The following is a 21123-nucleotide window of genomic DNA, read 5'->3' on the forward strand; positions in this document are numbered from 1 at the left end:
GCTGTCTGCACGGTATGTACTTACTTCATCCGGAATTGCAGCTCATGCTCATCAGCATTTGTGCCAGAGACGACGAGTTGTCTCCGTTCGCCCTGACCGTAGATTGAGAAGGTCTGATCGATCTTCTCCTCGTACGCAGTGGTGTTGACCGTTAGCATCGATTGCACCATAAAAAGCGGCCAAATGACCACCAGAACCCGCTCGTTGAAGGCATCCTTAAGTTCCGCATTCTCGCCGATCCTCTCCCGGATGATTCGTACCCAATAGCTGAGGAATCCCTCCTTGACGATCTCCGTCGGAATCTTCACCAAATAGGGCTTCGAACCGTTCATAATCTCCCGCATCGGAATGTCTCCAGACCAGCCTTTCTTCTCACCGTCGATCGAGATCTTGAAGCTCTGCTGATTCTTGTTGTTCGCCGCGCCGAATACGTTCGCATTGGAACCGCCATCGATTAAGAAGCTCGTGGACACGTAATGTTTCTCGCTGTTCGGAATCACCTTGTAAAACTTGTACTGAATCTTCAGCCGCTGCGTCGTCATGTTAAAGAAATTTATCTGCCCTTCAATGGTGATACGTTTCTGAGCGTTGCTAAGGTTCTCGATCCTTACCACGAACAGCTTTTCGTCTTCAACGTCTTCTTCGAAAATCGGAAGAACTCTCACATAGAACAAGCCTTCCTTCGCAACGGAAAACGGTTCGGTGCAGATATCTTTTGTGTTCTCATTGAACGTCAACTGCAGAACCTGGGCATGACGACAACTTTTGAATACGTACAGGCACAGCTCGTGGGTACCCACGAAGATCGCCTCCCCGGTGTCGTACTGACCGAATTTCAACCCAACGTGAGTGTGATTGCAAACGATGTACTTTCCGTACATCAACACCGAACCTTCCTTGGAGTTCCAGAATCTTTCCGCCACTATCAAGTTGTATCCCACTGAAGGCCCATAACGCACCAGTATGTCATCCGATATCGTCTTCAGTTCCAACGAGTCTTCCTCGATCGAAGCGATGACTTTCAAGTTGACCAACTCCAAAATGTTCTCGAATGTGTAGTGACTATAGTCCAGGAGATCGCAGTGCAGGTTCAACTCTCCACTGAGCAGTACGTCAAAGTTGTCGTAGATAGCCGTGCGAATCCGCAAGTGGCTAGAGTTGAGCATCAGAAACTTGTGATTCTTGGCTCCTATGGTTTCCTTGCAAAGTCGATAGCTTTCAAAGGGTTTCGGAAGTTTCGAATCCATCGAAAAGTTCGTCACGTTGAACAAATTGATCTGGACGGGTCGAAGCTCTACGGTGCATTCGACGTTCGGGATGAGGTTCGGGTTGAACATCGAATCAACCCGCATGCAAGCCACGAAGATCTTCGGGTGCAGTCGATATGGAAGACTTACGATGCGACCCGTCGACAAGTAAGTGTCCTTCAGAACGTCGGTAATGTTCGAGATGAGAGATTTGCCATGCTCGGTGGAGTCCGTTTCGCCGCTGGATTCGTCACTGCCACCGCCTTCGTAGATGACATTCTGCGTCATGACGATCCTCCAGATGGACGAGGCGATCTTGCGTGAGGGCAGCTTCAACATGACCTTCTCGTTCTCGCACAACGTAAAGTCGCACAACTCAAAAAAGTCGCTGTAGATCTCCGAGTAGTACTCCAGCTTGCATTGAATCTTCAGGGGTTTGTTGGTCTGTAGAATAAGAAAAAAATATATGAGGAATTCTGCCACGAAGTGTATTTGACCATCACAAATTTGAACCTGGTTTTGACGAGGAGCTCATGCGCTAAGAATCAAAGTAACTGTTCTTGTAAAAGTATCAGAAGAAAATCTACTGAAATCTCTGTGGAAATTCTTGTTAAATGTAACAAGATAGATTCTCAGAAAGCTTTCAGATAGGTTTCTTTCAGAACATTAACCCGTATTAACCTGAGTGAAAGAAAGAAAATCTAAAACTCTCATCGCTCAGCGAATACTTACGGATTTCAGTTATTTTTGGTCACTACACTGGAACACATATCTAGTTTCTAAAAGTGGACAAAGGACCACAGGAATGTTCCTGTGGCCGGAATTATTCCGGAGAGAAGATGCCTTGGAGGTAGGCAAGTTTCGAGTCACACATAATTTCCAGAATCGTAGCCACTACCTATATCGTGGTATTTTAAGAAAAACGCATCAGCTTAAACCTTTTGAGAAACGATTGAATTGGAAAGCATGAATGGAATGCATTAGATTAATTCTACAAATGATCATTTGCAGGCCCCTAGTATGCATCAAAATTACATAGAAGTGGCGCTTTTTAGGGAGCAACTATGTTTGATCTTTAGTTTTCGAGAATTAAAACGGTTTAGAATCCAACTAATCTGAAGCCAGTTCTTCAGGGCTTTAGGTTCTAGTGGTCGCATTCCTTACATTTTAAACGGTCTATAGCTTTCCATTTATAATGCTGAATATTAGATCTTAATGATTTATGCAAATTAAATGTATTGTCATTGAAAATAAATAAAGATATCTTGACATGTCCCGAAAAATAGCCCTTAATTACCCAACTTGACCCAGTTACCCACCGGAATAACTCCGGCCACAGGAATATTCCCGAGTTCCTAACTAAGAGTGCTTGATCGCTCGTGGTTGCTACTCCAGTATTGCCAGACTAGCTGCACTTACACAAGGAACTAACCAGATGAATGCTTGGGGCTAAGAGACACCTTCAGTGTATAAGTGCAAGTGATCTTCTATTTTTAGGCAACGATGGCGCCTGCCACGTCAGAATGCAGACCAATGAGGAAAAGGGGATGAATTGATGTTGTATTTAAAACTGGCCCACAGTAGACCGGATATACCCCTGCATCTACGCCAGTTCATGTGGGAATGTATGAGGGTAGAGTAATTTTATGGCGGAGAGGTTTGCTTTCGGTTAGCAGACTGCCTATAGAGCATGCGTAAGGGAAGGTGTGCTATAATGATAGAATACTGGAAGCGTAGGGAAACTGTTTCTTATTCGTCTCTGATCCTAGCGAATATTGCGTTGAAATCAGGAAAGTTTGATCGTGCATTTCAATATTTCCCCTCATCTTTCCTCTCAGTTTGACCTCGGTAGCCAATAGCAGCCGAAGTTATTTGTCAGGTGATTTGTTCGTAATGGAATCATAAAAATTAATACATTTTTGTGCGAAGCAATTGAATATGACTGAACTGACCTAAATTTGGTGAAAATATTGCAGAAAAGAATTGAAAACAAAAGTGTTGCCAAGGGGTCGCTTACGACCGAATCGTTTGAGTGTGAGAGATGAAGAATGAAAGATAGAAGCAAGTGCACGATAAAACTCCAAAGTACGAAAAATCGGACGGGCATGGAATTAAACCCACGAACTTCTGCTTATGCACCAGAAGCGGTAGCCATTAGACCACCAATCCTGTTGCAATTCCTGGAGTAACTTAACGAATCGGTTAAAAACAATATCCGAACGATTTTCCGGAAAAACATTGGAGGAAATTTCTAACCGAATCCCTATGGAATTGGAAAAACATTACATAGGTACGTTTGGAAGATACTTATAGGATTTGCTGGAAAAGTCTCTAAACAATCTTGGAATAAGCACCATTATGGGGTTTCTTGAAAGAATTATTTTAGGAATATTTAGAAGATTCCTACAAGATTTATTGGGTGGAAGAATTACCGAAGGATCTTTGATAAATGTTACTATATGTATGACTGCCAAAAAAATTTCTGGGGGAAATTTCGGAGGGATTCCTTTGAGATTCTGTTGATAAATAGCTGGGGAATTTCTTGACGAATCGCTGAGAGAATGGCTAGAGGAATCTTTAGAGGAATTTCTGGTTGGACCCTGGAGAAGTTCCTGGATGTATTTTAGAAGGGATCTCTGAAGGAGATGTTGGAATCATTACAGTAATCTCTGACGAAACTCATGAAAAATTCTTACAGGTATCTCTAACGGAATTGAACTCAAAGGTTCAATTGAGGAAGTCCAGGAAGATTCTCTGGATAAATTGCTAGAATAACGGTGCGGAACAAAAATAGCTTTTTTGCGGGTTTCAAAGAGTGTTCACAATCTTGGAATAAATTATTGTGGGGTTTCTTAGAGACATTCCTGTAGGAAGCTAAGGAAGATCTCCTGGAGTATTAACTGATGGAATGGATGGAACAATCACCAGAAAATTCTTGATAAAAGTTACTATATGTATCATGCGTTATGACTTCTCTATGAATTATACTGCTGAAAGAATTCCTTGAGAAACGGCTGGGGGAATCTGTGAGAAATCCCTAGAGAAATTTCAGGTTGGCTCATGTAGGGAATCTCTGAAGAACTTGTTTGAAGATTTCTATGTTGAGGACTAGAAGGAAACTAGAAGGTATTCCTAAAGGAAGTCCTTGAGTAATCTCTGATGAAACTCATGAACAATTATCTCATGAATTCATGCAGGAAGGAACTATTGAGATTATCCTTGATGGAACTTTTGGATCATGAGCATGAGTATGATTGACCGTCTGCAGTTGCTACTCCGTTATTGCAAGATCAACTGTACTTGCACAAGGAATCAACGGATGCTACTTAGCATTAGTTGCACCTTCAGTGGAAATTTGGTAAATGGGAAAGTGTAGAATTAGAGGATTCATCTTGGTAAACGATAGTCTTAATCATAAGGTCTCTAGAGATAATCCGGAAATAATGTGTGATTTTCACAGGTTACATAGTTAATGGTCATTATTATTATTATAATTTGTCATAGAGGTTTTAACTAGTATCATTCGCATATGATAAAAAGACCATTAACATAAACAAGTTAATAATGATGATTTCGTAAACAGTCTCTAAAGAAAAAGTCGACACTTAGTGTTGAACCTTTCATAAATCTTGTATTATTTTGAAAAATTCAATAAACAAAAATTATATTCAAAATTAAGATAAGTCAAGGCCTCCGTCAATTCTGATTTTTTCGAGTCTATTTTGATACAGAAGTTTCATCAAAGAGATATGTTCCATTATTACAGCAAATAACGCCAATCTATTGTTATTCCGAACGCTTGGGGTACGTTTTTCTGGAAACATTAAAAAACACTTGGTTCAGTCTGTCTGAACACCAGCCAAATGAACCATTATTTTTTAACTCATTTGAAACAAAGGCATGAAACGAGCTCACCAGTTGGTATTGCAGCCTCCACTGTCCAACAAGAACCTACAAACAAAAACGCGAAATCGAAAAAAAAATTCCACTCCGGCGACACGAAAAACAAAACCGTAGGCTTTACGAAGCGCACAATCCCTCATGGATCGTTGCACAAGAAGGATTCCCTTGATAGGCGGCTGGAGTAACTATTGAGAAGAACAACAAACTAACAAGTTTCAAAAATATCGAGAATGTTTTGGTCTCTGAAAAAGCTCTGGTGAAATTCTTAAAGAAATTTGTATAGGAACTGCTATTAGAACTTTACATGAACTTTTTGAAGAATCCGGAGAAAATTTACTTGAGGGTTGTATGGAAAAGTCAGCTGAATTGAACCCTGAAAGAAGTGCTTAAGAAATCTGGAAAGAATTTCTGAAGGATTCTTATAAGAAAATCCGGGGCGTAGTCATTGAGAAATCCTAAAGGAAACAGCAGCAGCAGGAAACCCTAGAAAAAATGCTTTAAAACACGGTAAAACATGCTGAAAAAATCCCGAAGTGATCTTTTACAGTATCCATTTATTACGTAACGCTGAAATAGGATATTTAGCGTTACGTAACAAATGGATGCTTAGGTGGGTCCATTTTCATCCCCGCACCGTAATTTTGTATGAGTTGTAAAGTTTGAGCCTACTTCAGCGTTACATAATTTGTTGATGGCGCCCTAGTGAAAATTTTTGAAGGAATGGATCTTTGAAGGTTTCGACACTCACCGCATCCAAACAGCGGCGCTAACGTATATGGCATTTAACCGGGGAACGCCATTTGGCATACAGTCATTTGGCATAAAGCCGTTTGGCATAAAATAATTTGGCATAACGGTCGTTTGGCATAATAGTCATTTGGCATAATCATTGAAAACCGAGTTGCTATGTTTTTGGCGTTACCGTTGCTAACATTCTCATATATGATTTTCCCTTCTTTTGGTCATAGGCCGTTCTTTCTCATTACGATGTTAAACTAGTGATTTGCAATATAACTACTAACATTTCCATTGACAATGTGCCTTCTTTTCTACGTTGGCGTTATGAGTACTAACATTTTCATCAACGAATTTCCCTTCTTTTGATCACCAGATCATTTTTTAAGTAGCACTATTTAAATTTATAATTTCTTTTCTTTTATGCCAAACGACCATTATGCCAAATGACCATTATGCGTAATGACCATTATGCCAAATGACTTCATGCTTCATGCTTTGCTTTATGCCAAACGGGGTAGCCCCGCATTTAATATAGTGACAGCATTGCTGTTCTGTGAAGCACACAAGACTATGGGGGCGCTATTTATGCTTTTCATAGCGGCCGTTTTGGGATCCATTCCTGAGAAAATGACTTGAAGAACAATTGAAAAAAGCATTGAGTATTGAAACTTCTGAAAAATCTCTTATAGGATTTGCAGGAAACATCGACAAGCGAATTTCTTCAAAATTACGGAATAAATATTTATGGGTTCTTTCATCAGATTTCTTGTACGAATGTATAGAAGATCTCCTGACGTTATAACTGGAAAAATGGGTAGAAGAATAACCAACAGAATCTTTGGTGGAAATTAATGGATTTATCCTCATTGGACTACTGAACGTATCCCTTGAAAAACTACTGAAGAAATTTTCTGAACGAATTTTTGGAGAAATCTATAGAAGAATTCAAGAAATCACATTTTTCACCAAAATATATGACAAAAATTCCTTACAGACACTAGCAAGTTTGTCACATTGAGCAATTCATCAACCAAACAATAAACCCATGAAGAAATTCGGTACTTACGCTCATCGGCACCGGATACACGGTCACATTGTACAGCGCCCTAGGTTGAGGATATCGCCAGCAGATGATTCCCTGATCGCGGTTGATGATCTTAATCTGGTACGGCAGTGGCAACTCGTTACTTCGACTGGACTCGATAAATTGAAACGCCCCGGCCCGGAGATCATCTTGGTAGTGCTCCTCCTGAACTCCCTTGGAGTCCCTTCGGGAGAATCCCGGCGCCGACAGAGGAATCAGATTCTCCCGACTTGGCGTCATATTGGCACTGGCAGATACCGAAGTTCTGCTGGCGGTTTCTTCCGAAGACTTTGCACCTAGTACTTGATTGAAGAGTTCCGACATACTCTGGACTTCCTGCAGATTGTTCGGATTGAAATCCAGCTGAAGATAACTCGAATGCAGCTTAACTTGGATCAACGGATCGCGTTTCCAATATTCCTGGGTCAAGGTCGCTTGCAGATTGAATGAAAATGGATGCACGATCACGAACGAAGCTTGGCAGAAGACCAGTTCTTCCAGGTCCAGATTGAACGACATGCGAGCCGGTCGCTCTTGCACTCGTAATGTCGATTGAATGGCAGAAAATGATAGTTTGCAGTTGTACGTTTGGTGATCTTCGTCCAGAAGGTGGATCATCGTCTGGGACAGTCTTACGCTGACCTTTTCGACGTCGTACATGTTGGACTTGATCATTTTGAATTTATTCCGGCTCAGTATGGGTTTGGGGAGTTTCCTCAGGCTCCGCTGAGGTCGATCGGTTGCTTGTGGTGCACCCATGGTCCCAACCAGAATATCGCCAAGATCTTGCAGGACCTTCAATTTCTGGTGCGAGACCGTAAACTTGATCGGTCTTTTGAACTCCACGCTCAGTTCGTTGTTCTTCTTGGCCGTGCTGTTTACGAAACGGGTCTTGATAATCGGTTGCGGTATGCCAAGATCGTCCGGCTCTCCGGGAAGCGTTTTTAGCAGCGATAGCTCATCGAGGTCGATGATCAAGTCGAACAGGGATAGTTGAACGACCCTTTCTAGAAGATTTAGGGATAGTAATCCATTCGGTTGAGCCATCACCATCCGGAACAGGACTTTAGAATCTTGATCCGTTGATTTTCTATCATGCAGATTAACTTTGAAGTAACCGCCTAGGAAGCAGACTTCGTAGGGAATGACCTGATTTTCCGCGGAAGGACCAAGGGAAGTTTTCAACATCTGCTCGGAAGACCGGCTGGAGATCTTTCTCTGGCGAGATCCTCCTCCAATGCTTCTTCTACCACTCGAAGTTGCCTGCTTCGTGTCCGACGCTCTGTACGATTCCACACCGGAGTCCTCCTCAAAGCGAGAGAGTTTGGAAAAGCTTCGACGAGTTCGTGGTAACTCGGAGTCTCGCAGCGACCTCACGGAGTCGATGCTGATAGCATCTTGACTGATTTGTCTGCTGAATAGGGCAGGGTTGAACTCGACCACACTGCTGTTCGAGGAGGAACTGCCATGTCGGAAAGGACTGATCACTTGCAGAATGCTGCTGATTTTGCGGGAGATATTGCCAGCCAGGCGTAGTTGATCCAAGTCCAGGTCCATGAGAAGATCGGACATGCAGTTCAGCTCCATGGCTTGGCTGCAGATGAGAACATTTTTGTAGATTATGCAGGGAGCGTAGATGACGGAGAAGTTGAACTCTTTGAAAATCGTGTTGACTTCGAAGTCGGACGATCGTTGGACATCTTGAAGATTGTTCCATTCGAAGGCCGGATTGTCGTGGTGGGTGGTGGCCGAGGTTTGATCTTGGATATACGCCAGGATGTCTGACCAACAGGCCGTACTGAGCGAGATCTCCTTCAGCAGGACTTCGTACTGGCGATCTTCGATTTTGGACCCCGGGACGTTGAGGATTCGCATCTGGGCAGCCTTGGTGTAGACGTCGGGACGCAAAGGAACCCGACAGATGGGGTTCTCCACGTTGTGATGCATGGTGATGGAATTGATCTTGAAGATGTAGGCGTTGCAGCGATCGGAGCAATCTCTGAGAGGAATAAACAAGCGAAGTCCTTTGCTGGAGAACAGAATCAGGGGGAGATCTCTCACGCCGAACACTTTCTGAGGAGGCTCGGGCTCGTCTTGTTTTTGGAAAATCGTTAGAACATCTAAGCATTGTTCCAGCAGATCCAGGTCTAGTCGTAGATCGATTTGCTCTACTTTGGCGATGACTTCGATGAGGGTGTCGTTATGTTCTCGATTCTTTCGAACCGTGTCCCATTTGGTATGTACGTTTGTGGTTTCTGCCTTCGTCAAGGTTAGGTTGAGGAATGTATCGTTGGCGGATTTGCTTGAACCGCCTGAGTCAGTTTGCACTGTCAATGCCAGCGCCTCATTCTTGGCCCAAGCTCCTTTGTCGACGTCGAATTCGTAGCACTGGACGCTCATGCCACCGACTTTGGCCTTGATTTGCAGATACACGTCTTGCATGTCCAAGCTGTAGATGATGTCCTCCAATTCGATAGCAAGTCGTATTTTCATCTGGCCGACTTCGTCCTTTCCGATACAATTGACTGTCACCTTTGAAAAGGTCCACTGCAGCCAAACGGAAATGGGAAGAGCTTCCTTTTTGCCTGATTCCTTTAGGGTTTCCTCGGAAGCCCTACTGGAGTTGTGGGTCATATCCAAGAACTCCTTCAAATCAGTTGCCGTTGCGGCGCTGCTGGATTTCTGGGAGATCTCCAAAATCTGTGGCTCACGTGATTTTCCATTTGAGTCGCTACGAGCTCGAACCATCGGTAGGGACAACAGTCTATTCAGTGTGACGTTGAGAAGTGCCAGCTGTTCCTGGAACAAGTTTACCTTGAGCGGCGAGGTGTCCACGTGGAAGCATGCGGAGGAAGCTGTGCCATCTTCCTTGAAGTTCAGCACCAGCGATATGTTGGTGGTCGTTTCGTCGAGCAGTTTGTTCATCTGCCGGTTCTGGTAGGTCCAGCTGGATGTGTTGGCCAGCGAGATGGTCCACGGGAAGCTTTCTTTGTCGTCTGGCCACACAGACTTGGCCAGGCTGATGGGAAACCGGTTGATGTTGGCGGACAGGCTTGTCGATTTTAATGCCGAATTGATCGTAATGAGTGGAAGCCTGAAATGTGAGGATAATTGATAAGAACAGGAAGCAAATCTCTGAAGAGATTCCTAGGGAAATCGTTCGAGAAATTTCTGGAGGAATCCCCGGAGAAATTACTGGAAAAGGCGAGAGATTCCTGGGGAAATCTTTGGAGGAATTTCTGAGAAAATCCCTGGGGGGATTCCTAAGAAAATCCCTGCAGGGTTTCATGCGGCAATCACAGGAGGGATTCCTGCGGCAATCCCTGGAGGGATTCCTGCGGCAATCCCTGGAGGGATTCCTGGGGCAATCCCTGGAGGGATTCCTGCCGCAATCCCTGGAGAGATTCCTGCGGCAACTCCTGGAGGGGTTCCTGCAGGAGGGATTCTTGAGGTAATCTCTGGAGGGATTCCTGCGGCAAACCCTGGAGGGATTCCTGCGGCAATCCCTGGAGGGATTCCTGCGGCAATTCCTGGAGGGATTCCTGCGGCAATCCCTGGAGGGATTCCTGCGGCAATCCCTGGAGGGATTCCTGCAGCAATCCCTGGAGGGATTCCTGCGGCAATCCCTGAAGAGATCCGTGCGGCAATCTCTGGAGGAATCCATGCGGCAATCCCTGGAGGGATTCCTGCGGCAATCTCTGGAAAGATTCCTGCGGTAATCCCTGGAGGGATTCCTGCGGCAGGCAGTCCTCTGGAGGACCTTCCTAGGAAATCTCTTAAAGACCTCTCGAGGAAATCCTTGGAGTGCTAGAAGATAAAAATGATCAATAAATTACTTACTTCAGCATGACGATCTCATTGTCTCCGAACTCTTCCTCGGGTGGTGGCCTCCTGCCTCCGATCGGCTCGTGTTCGATGTTGCGCTGCGGAAAGTACACGGTGCAGTGCCGCAGCTCCAGATGGAAGATGATCCTACGGGACAGCTGCTTCCAAAACTCCACTCCGACGAGCGCTTCTGTGCTCTCCTGCGGTACCGCTTCGTCTTTCTCGGTGTCATCTTCGGCGACGGTTGATCCCACCTTCGGCGGAAGGGGAGTCAACGCCGGCGGAGGTTGCGTGTCGACCTTGTCCGAACTGGAGTGGACCGAGGTGATGGGCTGGGTGGCTTTCTTCGGCAGCATGCGTTCGACCGATTTCCGCGGGCTTAGGGAGTGGCGGGCGTGGGTCCGAGCTAGGGGGTCATCCTGACAGGCGGCTAGGTTTGCCGGGAGGATGCGGAGGAATTCATAGAGGGTGGGATCGAAGTTGAGACTGAGATCGAGGAAGCGTCCGTAGAAGAGAGGAGGATGCTCAAGAGAGGTCAGTTGATGATCGATCGGAAGTTGGACGATGATGGTGAGGAAGTCTTCATCGGTGGGGTGATCCGGCCAGAGGGCAGTGAGGGAACGTTGAGTAGCCGAAGTACTGGGAATGTAGGAGAGACAGCGGAGGCTGCGGGAGGTCAGTTTGAGGGACATAGTGCACTCTGAGAAGATTTGCCGGAGATGAACTTGGGATATTGTGAGGTCCAGGGTTGGCATTGCGGTATTGAAGAGGTTCGAAAGGATTTCTGCGGACGGATGAAAGAAGGCAGTTTGGGTGGAGAGTGTCTGGAAGATGGACCATGCGGCTGAGGTTTGCGGAGGGCTGAGAAGCAACTTGAGGTCGGAAATGCCGTAGTTGTGCTCAATTTTGTTGAGTTCCGAGTTGGGCCACAGTTCCGGGAAAATGAGGAATCGATGCTGGTGATTGAGGTTGATAGCCGTGGCAATGAGCAGTTCTGAATCGTTGTGGTGTAGTTTGATTTGGAGGCGTTCCAGATTTCCGGAAATGGAATGGAAGCAGCTGTCGAACAGCTTGGACGGTGGTTCCGGCAGTTGGCAAGTTGTGAAGATCAGTCGGTTGGGGTAGAGAGGCGTTAGGATGTTGCACTCGACCCGATTGAAGACTACCGATAAGTAAGGGATCATCTGACCATTTTGGGAGAACTTACTGGAGCTACGCTTCCTCCCAAGCTGGAATTTGCCATGATCAAAAGGGAACAGTTCCAGAGTAGGGGTAATGATCGTGATGTGAACTTGTTTCAATGGTATTTCGTTCATCAGAGCGTCGTAATCCTCCGCAGATGGCGGAAGTAGCTGATTTAAACTAGGAATAGGCTTTTCTTCGTAGTACGGAGAATACTCATAGGCATCCTTATACGAAATCAACGTTTTCAGCCGATGAAGAGTATCAGCACCGAATTTTAGCCGGAACTTACCGAAAAACGCCCGAATCATGTACTTTTCCGACAGATTACTGAACTCTAGATCACTTCCGAAATCTGAAGTTTTCCGATCATCCGGAATCTGCACTTCGTGGACAATATCCATAGCTATAGCAGGAGATTTACCCAAAAGCACATCCTGACTGTACGTCCCAAGATGATAGTTCCAGTTGACATTGTACTTACGACTCTCTCCGGAGCTGTCGTCAAAGAATGAACCCTTGATATGTTCGTCTCGCGACAGCTGTGCCTCACTCTGGAAAATCTCCCGAATTGTCAGAGGTTGTCCGCAAGGACAATCGTCTAAGGCTTGAAGCCCTATCCTAGCAATCCCCCCAGAAACATTGAACCACTTCAAACCGCAGATCACCACCTCTCCATGTACTCCATCAAAATCCAGCTGCAAGAAAGGATTGTACTTGATCTTTCTGGCCGTTCCGACCACACTGTCCCCCACGAACTCCTGCGTCTTGAAAATCATCCGCATCCGATCCACGTAGTACCCGGCATGAAACACATGAAACTCGTGATCCTCCGTATGATCACTCTCGTTCTCCTCCGGAAAGAACGAAGGCAGCAAATTCCACGCCCACGACAGCAGCGATTCCTGCCCGGTCTCCCCTTCACCTTCCGCTCCAGATTCCTGCACGAGGGCAATCTCGCTTTTGATCTTGCCTTGCTTCAGTGCCATTCCGAGCTCAAACAACCGCATCAGCATCGGAAACTGCTGCGACGAAACGTTGAAGTCCAGAAACTTACTATGGATATCGATCCGAGTGATGGAGGACCTGTCCTGCGTCGGAACGTTACTGTACTTCATCAGCACCCGGGCCTGCAGCGTACTCCGATAGAGAACCGGTTCCTGGCACACTTCAATCTTCCCCGCCGAATTGCGCTTGTCCAGACAGATGGTAAGATCCACGATGTTGATCAACTTGCGCAGGGAAATCCTCGTCGGCGAGATGTCGATAAACGCCGGATTCCACTTGCCATCGGCCGATTCCATCGAGAGCTGCTGGATGTTCATTGACACCACGATGTCCTCCTCGACGTACTTCAGGATCACGTTGTGACAACGGATGGTGATGTTATTGGCGATTCGATTGATCAGCGAGGCCATGTAACCCGGTGGGGGAGCTTCCTCCGAATTTTTGCCCTTCTTGGAGGCATCCTTCCGAGGAGCGGATCGATTCCCTGGTTCTTGCAGCTTCAGTACGAACTCTAAAAGAAAGCACAATAAAATTGTTATAGAAATTTCCTCAATTTTTGGATTTTCTACGAAATGCTGAAACACACACGGTATCGAACAATAAATTTGCACCTCATTCGATTTTCCACACAAATTTATCAAATTCGGTAAACTAGAGCTCAATTATTTATGGGCCAATTTGAATGAAATGAAAGCTTTAAACAAAAACTGTCTTTGGCAAACTTGTTCATCACGTCAAATCTACACCTTTGCAGAAGATATCATTAAGTTGTTACTTCATTTTTTATGTTGTCAATTATTAAAGTAGGCGTTACAAAAAATACTTCAGTCAACCCGTTCTTTCTTTCTTTCTGAAGTCATAATTGAAAATCTCGTTCAAAATCATGTTAGGGAAAGTGTTCCAGTTATGGCTATAGTGGTTCCCTATTTGGCCATATGTAAATTCTAGATAACATTCACATATTGAACACTTTTGAATGTTTTAACATCAAGATATATCCTTCATCTTACTACTAAAACACTCAAAACCTTTCGAAATGTGGAAATTTTCAAATTATCACGTATGGCGAAATAGGGAATCACTATGGCAATAACTGGCACACCTACCCTATATCTGACGAACTGTAAAAATTTCATTTAATTAGGTCAATAAATAACTTAGATCTAACACTCTTATTTTGACCATTTTGTATGGAAAATAGGAAAAGTGGCATATGTATTGTCTAATACTCATCAAAGGCTGAGTATATCAAAAGACTGAAAGGTATTGAAGTATTGATAAATCTAGTTTTGTGATTCAACTTCACTTTCTCGATTGACACTGGCTCGAAATTAAAATGAGCCCATAATAGAGATATTCTTGGTAAAATTGATTTATGAATTAATCAGTGTTTTTTTAATAATCGCGTCTAGAAAATTTAATCACTCATTGAAATGTTCAGTGTTCAACTCCGAAATTGACGATTTTTGACATCCACCTATCCCTTCGTAACGCTTTTCATATTAATATTCTAAATATGTTCATACACATGTAGCAACGAGCGTTATGCAAATTTATGAATGGGCTCCAATATATTATTTCTCGAAGATGTCTTATGAGGTCCTATAATGCGTTGCCACTCACTTTACACCCACTTTTTTATTCCTGTTAGGATTCGCCTCTGCGACCAGACATTAGATAAGTATATTGTGACATCACCCATATTCAGGTTAGTGCATGTCGTATCACTCAACTGCCGTTGAGCGACAATTAAGTTGAATCAATTTCCATACAGTTTTGCTTTTATCTCTTCAGAAACAACTAAAGGAATCAATTAAGTTTAAATGGTCCCTCTGTTTAGACTATTTGCAGATAATTAACTTGATGAAGACGCCCCCTTATTAATCACAAATTATTCATTTTCTGAGAACAGTACATTAGTACTGTTGTTTGGCCATGCATTAGAAACTTTGTCTCATCCTCGCCCTGCTGTTCTCATCCTCAGTCAACTACAGAAAATCCGGGGCTTATCATTAGCAACAAGAGCATTTCAAACTAGAAGGATTCTCTCATGTTCTTGTATACCAGCATTTACCTACCAATCTTTTTTTTCCAGAACGATAATCCTAGGATAAAAAGAAGATGGTGTGGTTTGGCAGATCTTACCTCGAAACCCCCTAAAAGTTCAGTTCTGTTTCACATTCCATTCGGCGGTATTTAGATTGAGTCTATCATAATACCATCGGAAAAAAGCTGGTAGGGGAAATGCACCAATTTTCGACCCAGCACTAATTTTCGTCCCATTCACACGATTTAGGCTTACTTTGTATGAAAGTTCGAAAATTGGCACAGAATTCTTATAGGTCGAAAATTAATGCTATTCCCCTAGTAATCTTCTTAGAATTCTTTGAAATTCAGCATAGATTCTTAGAATTCAGCATCTTTCTTAGAATACTCAGGATCGTTCTTAGGAGTCAGAAAGGAATTGACATCTATCAAATAGCTTGCTAGAAATTTAAGGAATATCGGTTAAAATTTAAAGATTTCGCTGCGTTATTGCTGAAAATTATCAAGTCTCCGATGGAAATTTTCAAAAGTTCATAAGGATTTCCCAGACTACCACTAACAATCTCCAAATTTCGCTGAAAACATATTCAGAATCCTCAAGATTTTGTCAGAAATATTCAAAATACAATTTGAAATCCACCGTATTCCGCTAGAAATTCACAGGACGCCTTAGAAATCTTAAGAGTTTACAAGAGTTTAAGGAATCGACAGATTTCGCACAACATCCCCAATAAATAATTATACATTCTCCCGATCCCGTGGAAAACCCGTAATGTCCAATACGAATACCCAGATTTCGCTCAGTATTTTCAAGAATCCGATGAAAATTCTCAGAAGCCCACTATAGCACCATAGGATCCCTTAATATGGTAGTATAATCCAGCATGATTACTGATATAGAATATTTGATCTTTTCTTAAAGAGTCGAACGTCATGCAGAGTCTCTATCGTATTCATTGCACGCTAATGACCTTATTAAGAAAACAAAATAGTTTAGACTGAGTTCCAATTTGTCATGGTGACGCTATAAACGGCGTATAAAAGATGCTGATTGGTAATTTATTTCTCTAAATATTGTCAATATTGTATTATATGTTGACACTTCTGAAACTCACTTGAACGAATTGACTTGAAATATGTAATTTACTTTATGAATGAGAGTTAAGAGACACGACATTTTGCTTGGTTTGTTATTGTTGTGGTAAGCTTTCACATAAATGTTATTCATGAAAATAAAAGGAACAGTGAGCTGAAGAGGCGAAAAGGCGACACGAAATTTATGATAGTAACTCTGTGTGAGTCATAGACCTTTGTTGCTCTTGTGTGCTTTGTTCAAAAGAGTTGTTCTAAATTGGAAAATGAAACATGTTTTTTTAACTGTACCTTCTACCGGTAGTGGGCTGGTCACATAACGTGAATGCCTGAGAAAATTGATGTATTGTTCCTACGCACCCCTAGTGCGTTCTAATGTCAGTAGACGGTCGTCCCTCCGACGATCGTATACGAACGAATCGAAGTAGCCGAAGGGCTCTGATCATTAGTAAATAAACAAGACAGCTTCAGTCTTATCTGAACTACCAGCCTAACCAGATCGCTTTTACTTCATCAGTCTCTTAATACAAGTTCGCTTTTCCTTCGCCAGTCTCGGGAATTGTAAAGTGTCGACGAGAAAAAGGTGTTTGAATGCGTGAAATTGGAGTAAGTTTTTTTTTTTTTAATTGGACTCGGACAAGCGCCAGCAACAGAATTGGATCAGCGTCACCGGAGCGGTGGATTCGATCAGGGTGAACGACGTATCAGGATTCTTTACACAGCTATTGTGGAGTCTTGAAAACCGCCAAATTGTAAGCAGTAGCAAAATTCAACGGAATTGCTTTCGCCGATACGGATTTGGAAGCAGTGAGGAAATCTGCCGGCGGGACTGATCCGTAGCCGTTTGTGAATCCGTAAACAGGAAAGGTTTTTCAGTAATAGGGTGAGTCTTTCTGTTTTTTTTTATTATTGTTTTGCACGAATAGTGAAGTGAAAAAGTGTTTTACTTCTGTTTAATTTGTATGAAAGTCTAATAGCTTTGATTTCTCATTTTTATCTTCCTTTTTGGTTTAATTCCAAACATTTTGTTATATTTTTCATTATTCAACTGTTTTATTTATTTTACATAATATTGATGCCATATGAATTTATCATTTAATTAATTTATTTGCCTATTGCTTGAAAATTATTATCGAATCAATTTGTTTGCTGATTGTTCAAATTGTGTTTTATATATTTTTCGTGTGAAATTTTTAATTTTGTTTTATTAGACAATGAGCTCTAGCGTGGCATTTTCTCTCGAACCCTACCGTAGGGGTACATCATTTAATGATTGGTTTACCCGGATGAAATATTTCTTCCGGGTGAACAAAATTAATGAAGAAGACAAAATGGCATACTTCATCACAATGAGTGGCCCAGTTATATTCACTGAAATTAAACTATTGTACCCTACGGGTAATTTTGAAGAAGCAGCGTTGGATGATATTGTCTCAAAACTCAAAAATCGCCTAGACAAAACGGAACCGGATTTAGTACAAAGGTATAAATTCAGTACTAGGGTCCAAAATCCTGATGAAAATGTCGAGGATTTTATTTTGAATTTAAAGCTTCAGGCTGAATTTTGCGGTTTTGAAAATTTTAAAGAAGTTGCTATTCTTGACCGCCTTATCGCTGGATTATGCGACAAGAAATTGAGACAAAGACTTTTGAGTGAAGAAAAGTTGACTTTGGCAAATGCTGAAAAGTTGATTGCAACATGGGAGGTAGCGAGGGCTAATGCTGGAACAACTGACCAATCACATATAGGGCATCCAAGTATGGTGGCTGCGGTACTTAATAGGCCAAATGAGATACAGGGAAAAGCGGCGTCTAGGATAGCTCAAGTTTATAATTTATCAAGGAAATATCAAGGTTTTGGGAATGGGGTTAAAGACAGCAGCAATAGAGGACCGGTTAAAAGTCGATTAGGTTTCAAATCTCCAGGGAAGATAGAGCAATCATATAGAGGAAGACGTGGAGGTGAAACTGGCAGTTTCCCACAAGATGGACGTTCTGGAGGACACCGGCAATGGCAGCGACCCGACTATTCCCAAATGGTATGCAATTTTTGCGGAATCAGAGGCCACATCCGTAAAAAATGCTTTAAATTGAAAAACTTGAATCGTGACGCAGTAAACCTTGTCGACTCGTATAGGCCAGGACCGTCAGCGGATAGGCATATTACTGAGCTGCTGGAGCGAATGCGAACCAAAGACGACGATGATGACGAGAATAGTGACGAAGGTAATCTACAATGTATGTATGTGTCATCCATCAATAAGATTAGCAATCCATGTTTAGTGCAAGTAGATATTGAAGGCAAGGGCCTAGAAATGGAGGTTGACTGTGGCGCGTCTGTGTCAGTCATAAACAAAAGGCGATATGTTTCGAAGTTCGACAACCCTTTACGAAATTATAACGAGCCATTAATGGTAGTGAATGGAAACAAACTTAAAATTGAAGGGGAGGCTACAGTTTCAGTAAAATTTAATGGCAAAGAAGCGCTAATGCAACTTTTAGTACTTGATTGTGAAAGTGATTTTTACCCGCTTTTTGGCCGAACTTGGCTAGACATGTTTTACTCAAATTGGAGACAGTTCTTCACTAATTCTTGGCAAATTAACAACATAGTTAACAACTCAGGTGAATCGGCTATTGATGAACTAAAAAATAGATATGGAAATGTTTTTATAAAAAACTTTTCGACACCTATAAAGGGATTCAAAGCAGAGCTTGTAATGCGGGATGAAACTCCGATATTTAAGAAGGCTTATGACGTTCCCTATAGATTAAAGGACAAAGTTTCAGCGTATTTAGACAAATTAGCGAAAGAACAGGTCATTACGCCAATTGATACTAGTGAATGGGCTTCACCAATCATAATCGTGATGAAGAAAAATGGAGAAATCAGATTGGTAATAGATTGCAAAGTTTCGATTAATAAAGCCATTGTACCGAATACTTATCCTTTGCCTACTTCTCAAGATATTTTTGCTAACCTGGCAGGTTGTAGAGTATTTTGCGCGCTTGATTTAGAAGGTGCATACACACAATTAGAATTGACGGAAAGGTCCAAGAAATTTGTGGTGATTAGTACGATGAAAGGGTTATATAAGTATAATAGGCTACCTCAAGGTGCATCTTCAAGCGCTTCTATTTTTCAACAGGTAATGGATAAGATTCTAGAAGGGATTGAAAACGTATCATGCTACCTTGATGATGTCTTGATAGCTGGAAAGACCGCAGAGGAATGTAAAAATAAGCTTTTGTTGGTATTGGAACGTTTAGCAAATGCAAACATAAAAGTAAATTTTGAAAAATGCAAATTTTTTGTTACGGAGCTTACACATTTGGGACATATTATTAGCGATAAAGGGCTTAGGCCTTGTCCGGACAAAATATCAACGATAGAGAAGGCAAATGCCCCGAAAAACGAGTCAGAACTTAAATCATTTCTTGGATTGTTGAATTACTATCACAAATTCATACCAATTTTATCCTCGAAACTGTACCCTTTGTACAATTTGCTGAAGAATAATGTGAAGTATGTTTGGGATGACAAATGTCAAAAGGCATTTTTGGAAAGCAAAAATTTGCTGATTGACACAAACTTTTTAGAATTCTATGACCCTAAGAAACCCATTGTAGTAATATCATATGCCTCTAGCTACGGTCTTGGAGGGTTAATTGCTCATGTGGTAGATGAGACAGTAAAACCAATAAGTTTTACATCCTTCTCGCTGAATTCAGCCCAAAAGAAATATCCCATTTTACATTTAGAGGCTTTAGCATTAGTATGCACCATAAAGAAATTTCACAAATTTCTTTATGGTCAACATTCCATTGTTTATACAGATCACAAACCCTTGGTGGGAATTTTCGGAAAAGAGGGTAGAAATTCAATTTATGTGACAAGACTGCAACGCTTTGTTTTGGATTTAGCGATTTACGATTTTGACATTATTTATAGGCCCTCACACAAATTAGGGAATGCAGATTTCTGTTCGAGATTTCCTTTGAAACAGGATGTTCCCGAAGATTTAGACACAGACGTTATAAAAAGCATAAACTTCAGCAAAGAAATTCCAATCGATTCCAAATTAATCGCTGACGCTACAAAAGAGGATGAATTCCTTCAAAAAGTGATATTTTTTATGCTTAATGGCTGGCCAGAAAGAGTGGAAAAGCAATTCACAGACGTTTTTTTTTTTCAAATTATTTAGATTTAGAGTTAGTGGACGATTGTCTTCTTTTTATGGACAGAGTAGTTGTCCCGAGGATATTCCATGCCAAAATTTTGAGGCAGTTACATGCAAATCACTCTGGTGTGATTAAAATGAAGCAGTTAGCAAGGAATGATGTGTATTAGTTCGGTATAAATACCGACATAGAAAAACATGTGGCTGAATGCGATGCATGTAATAGCATGACAATAACTCATAAATCTAAGGAATCGTCCCAATGGACTCCAACAACGCGGCCCTTCAGTAGAATCCACATTGATTTTTTCTTTTTTGAGCATCGCACCTACCTTTTGATTGTGGATAGCTTTTCCAAATGGATTGAAATTGAATTGATGACCCATGGTACGGATTGCAACAGAGTTTTAAAAAAATTGGTCGCCTATTTCGCACGTTTTGGTTTACCAGATGTTTTGGTTTCGGACAATGGTCCTCCTTTCAACTCCCGAAACTTTGTTGACTTCTTAGAGAGGCAAGGGATAAAAGTAATGAAAAGCCCACCCGCCAGTAACGGTCAGGCTGAAAGATTGGTTAGAACTGTGAAAGAAGTCCTCAAGAGATTCCTAATGGATCCTGAAATTTCGGGTTTAGACTTGGAAGACCAGATAAATTTGTTTCTGTTTAATTTTAGAAACAATAATTTGACAAAAGATGGACATTTTCCATCGGAGAGGATATTTTCATATAAACCAAAAACTGTTTTAGATTTAATAGATCCAAGAAATCATTACAAGAAACATCTTAACGTACCACCCCCACATGATGATGTTAACAC

General features: G+C 42.2%; 1 protein-coding gene across 1 annotated transcript in view; it reads right to left on the reverse strand.

Moving 5' to 3' along the window:
• LOC5573435 (vacuolar protein sorting-associated protein 13B) overlaps positions 1 to 21123 on the reverse strand; it is a 66280-nt gene that overhangs the window by 40619 nt on the left and 4538 nt on the right. The window contains exons 2-4 of the mRNA XM_021837917.1: positions 10813 to 13498; positions 6955 to 10066; positions 25 to 1691 (exon numbers count right to left, since the gene is read on the reverse strand). Of these exons, the coding sequence (XP_021693609.1) occupies positions 25 to 1691; positions 6955 to 10066; positions 10813 to 13498 (7465 nt within the window). The remainder of the gene's footprint in view (positions 1 to 24; positions 1692 to 6954; positions 10067 to 10812; positions 13499 to 21123) is intronic.

This window comes from Aedes aegypti, chromosome 1 (assembly GCF_002204515.2).
Source record: "Aedes aegypti strain LVP_AGWG chromosome 1, AaegL5.0 Primary Assembly, whole genome shotgun sequence".
Lineage (NCBI taxonomy): Eukaryota > Metazoa > Arthropoda > Insecta > Diptera > Culicidae > Aedes > Aedes aegypti.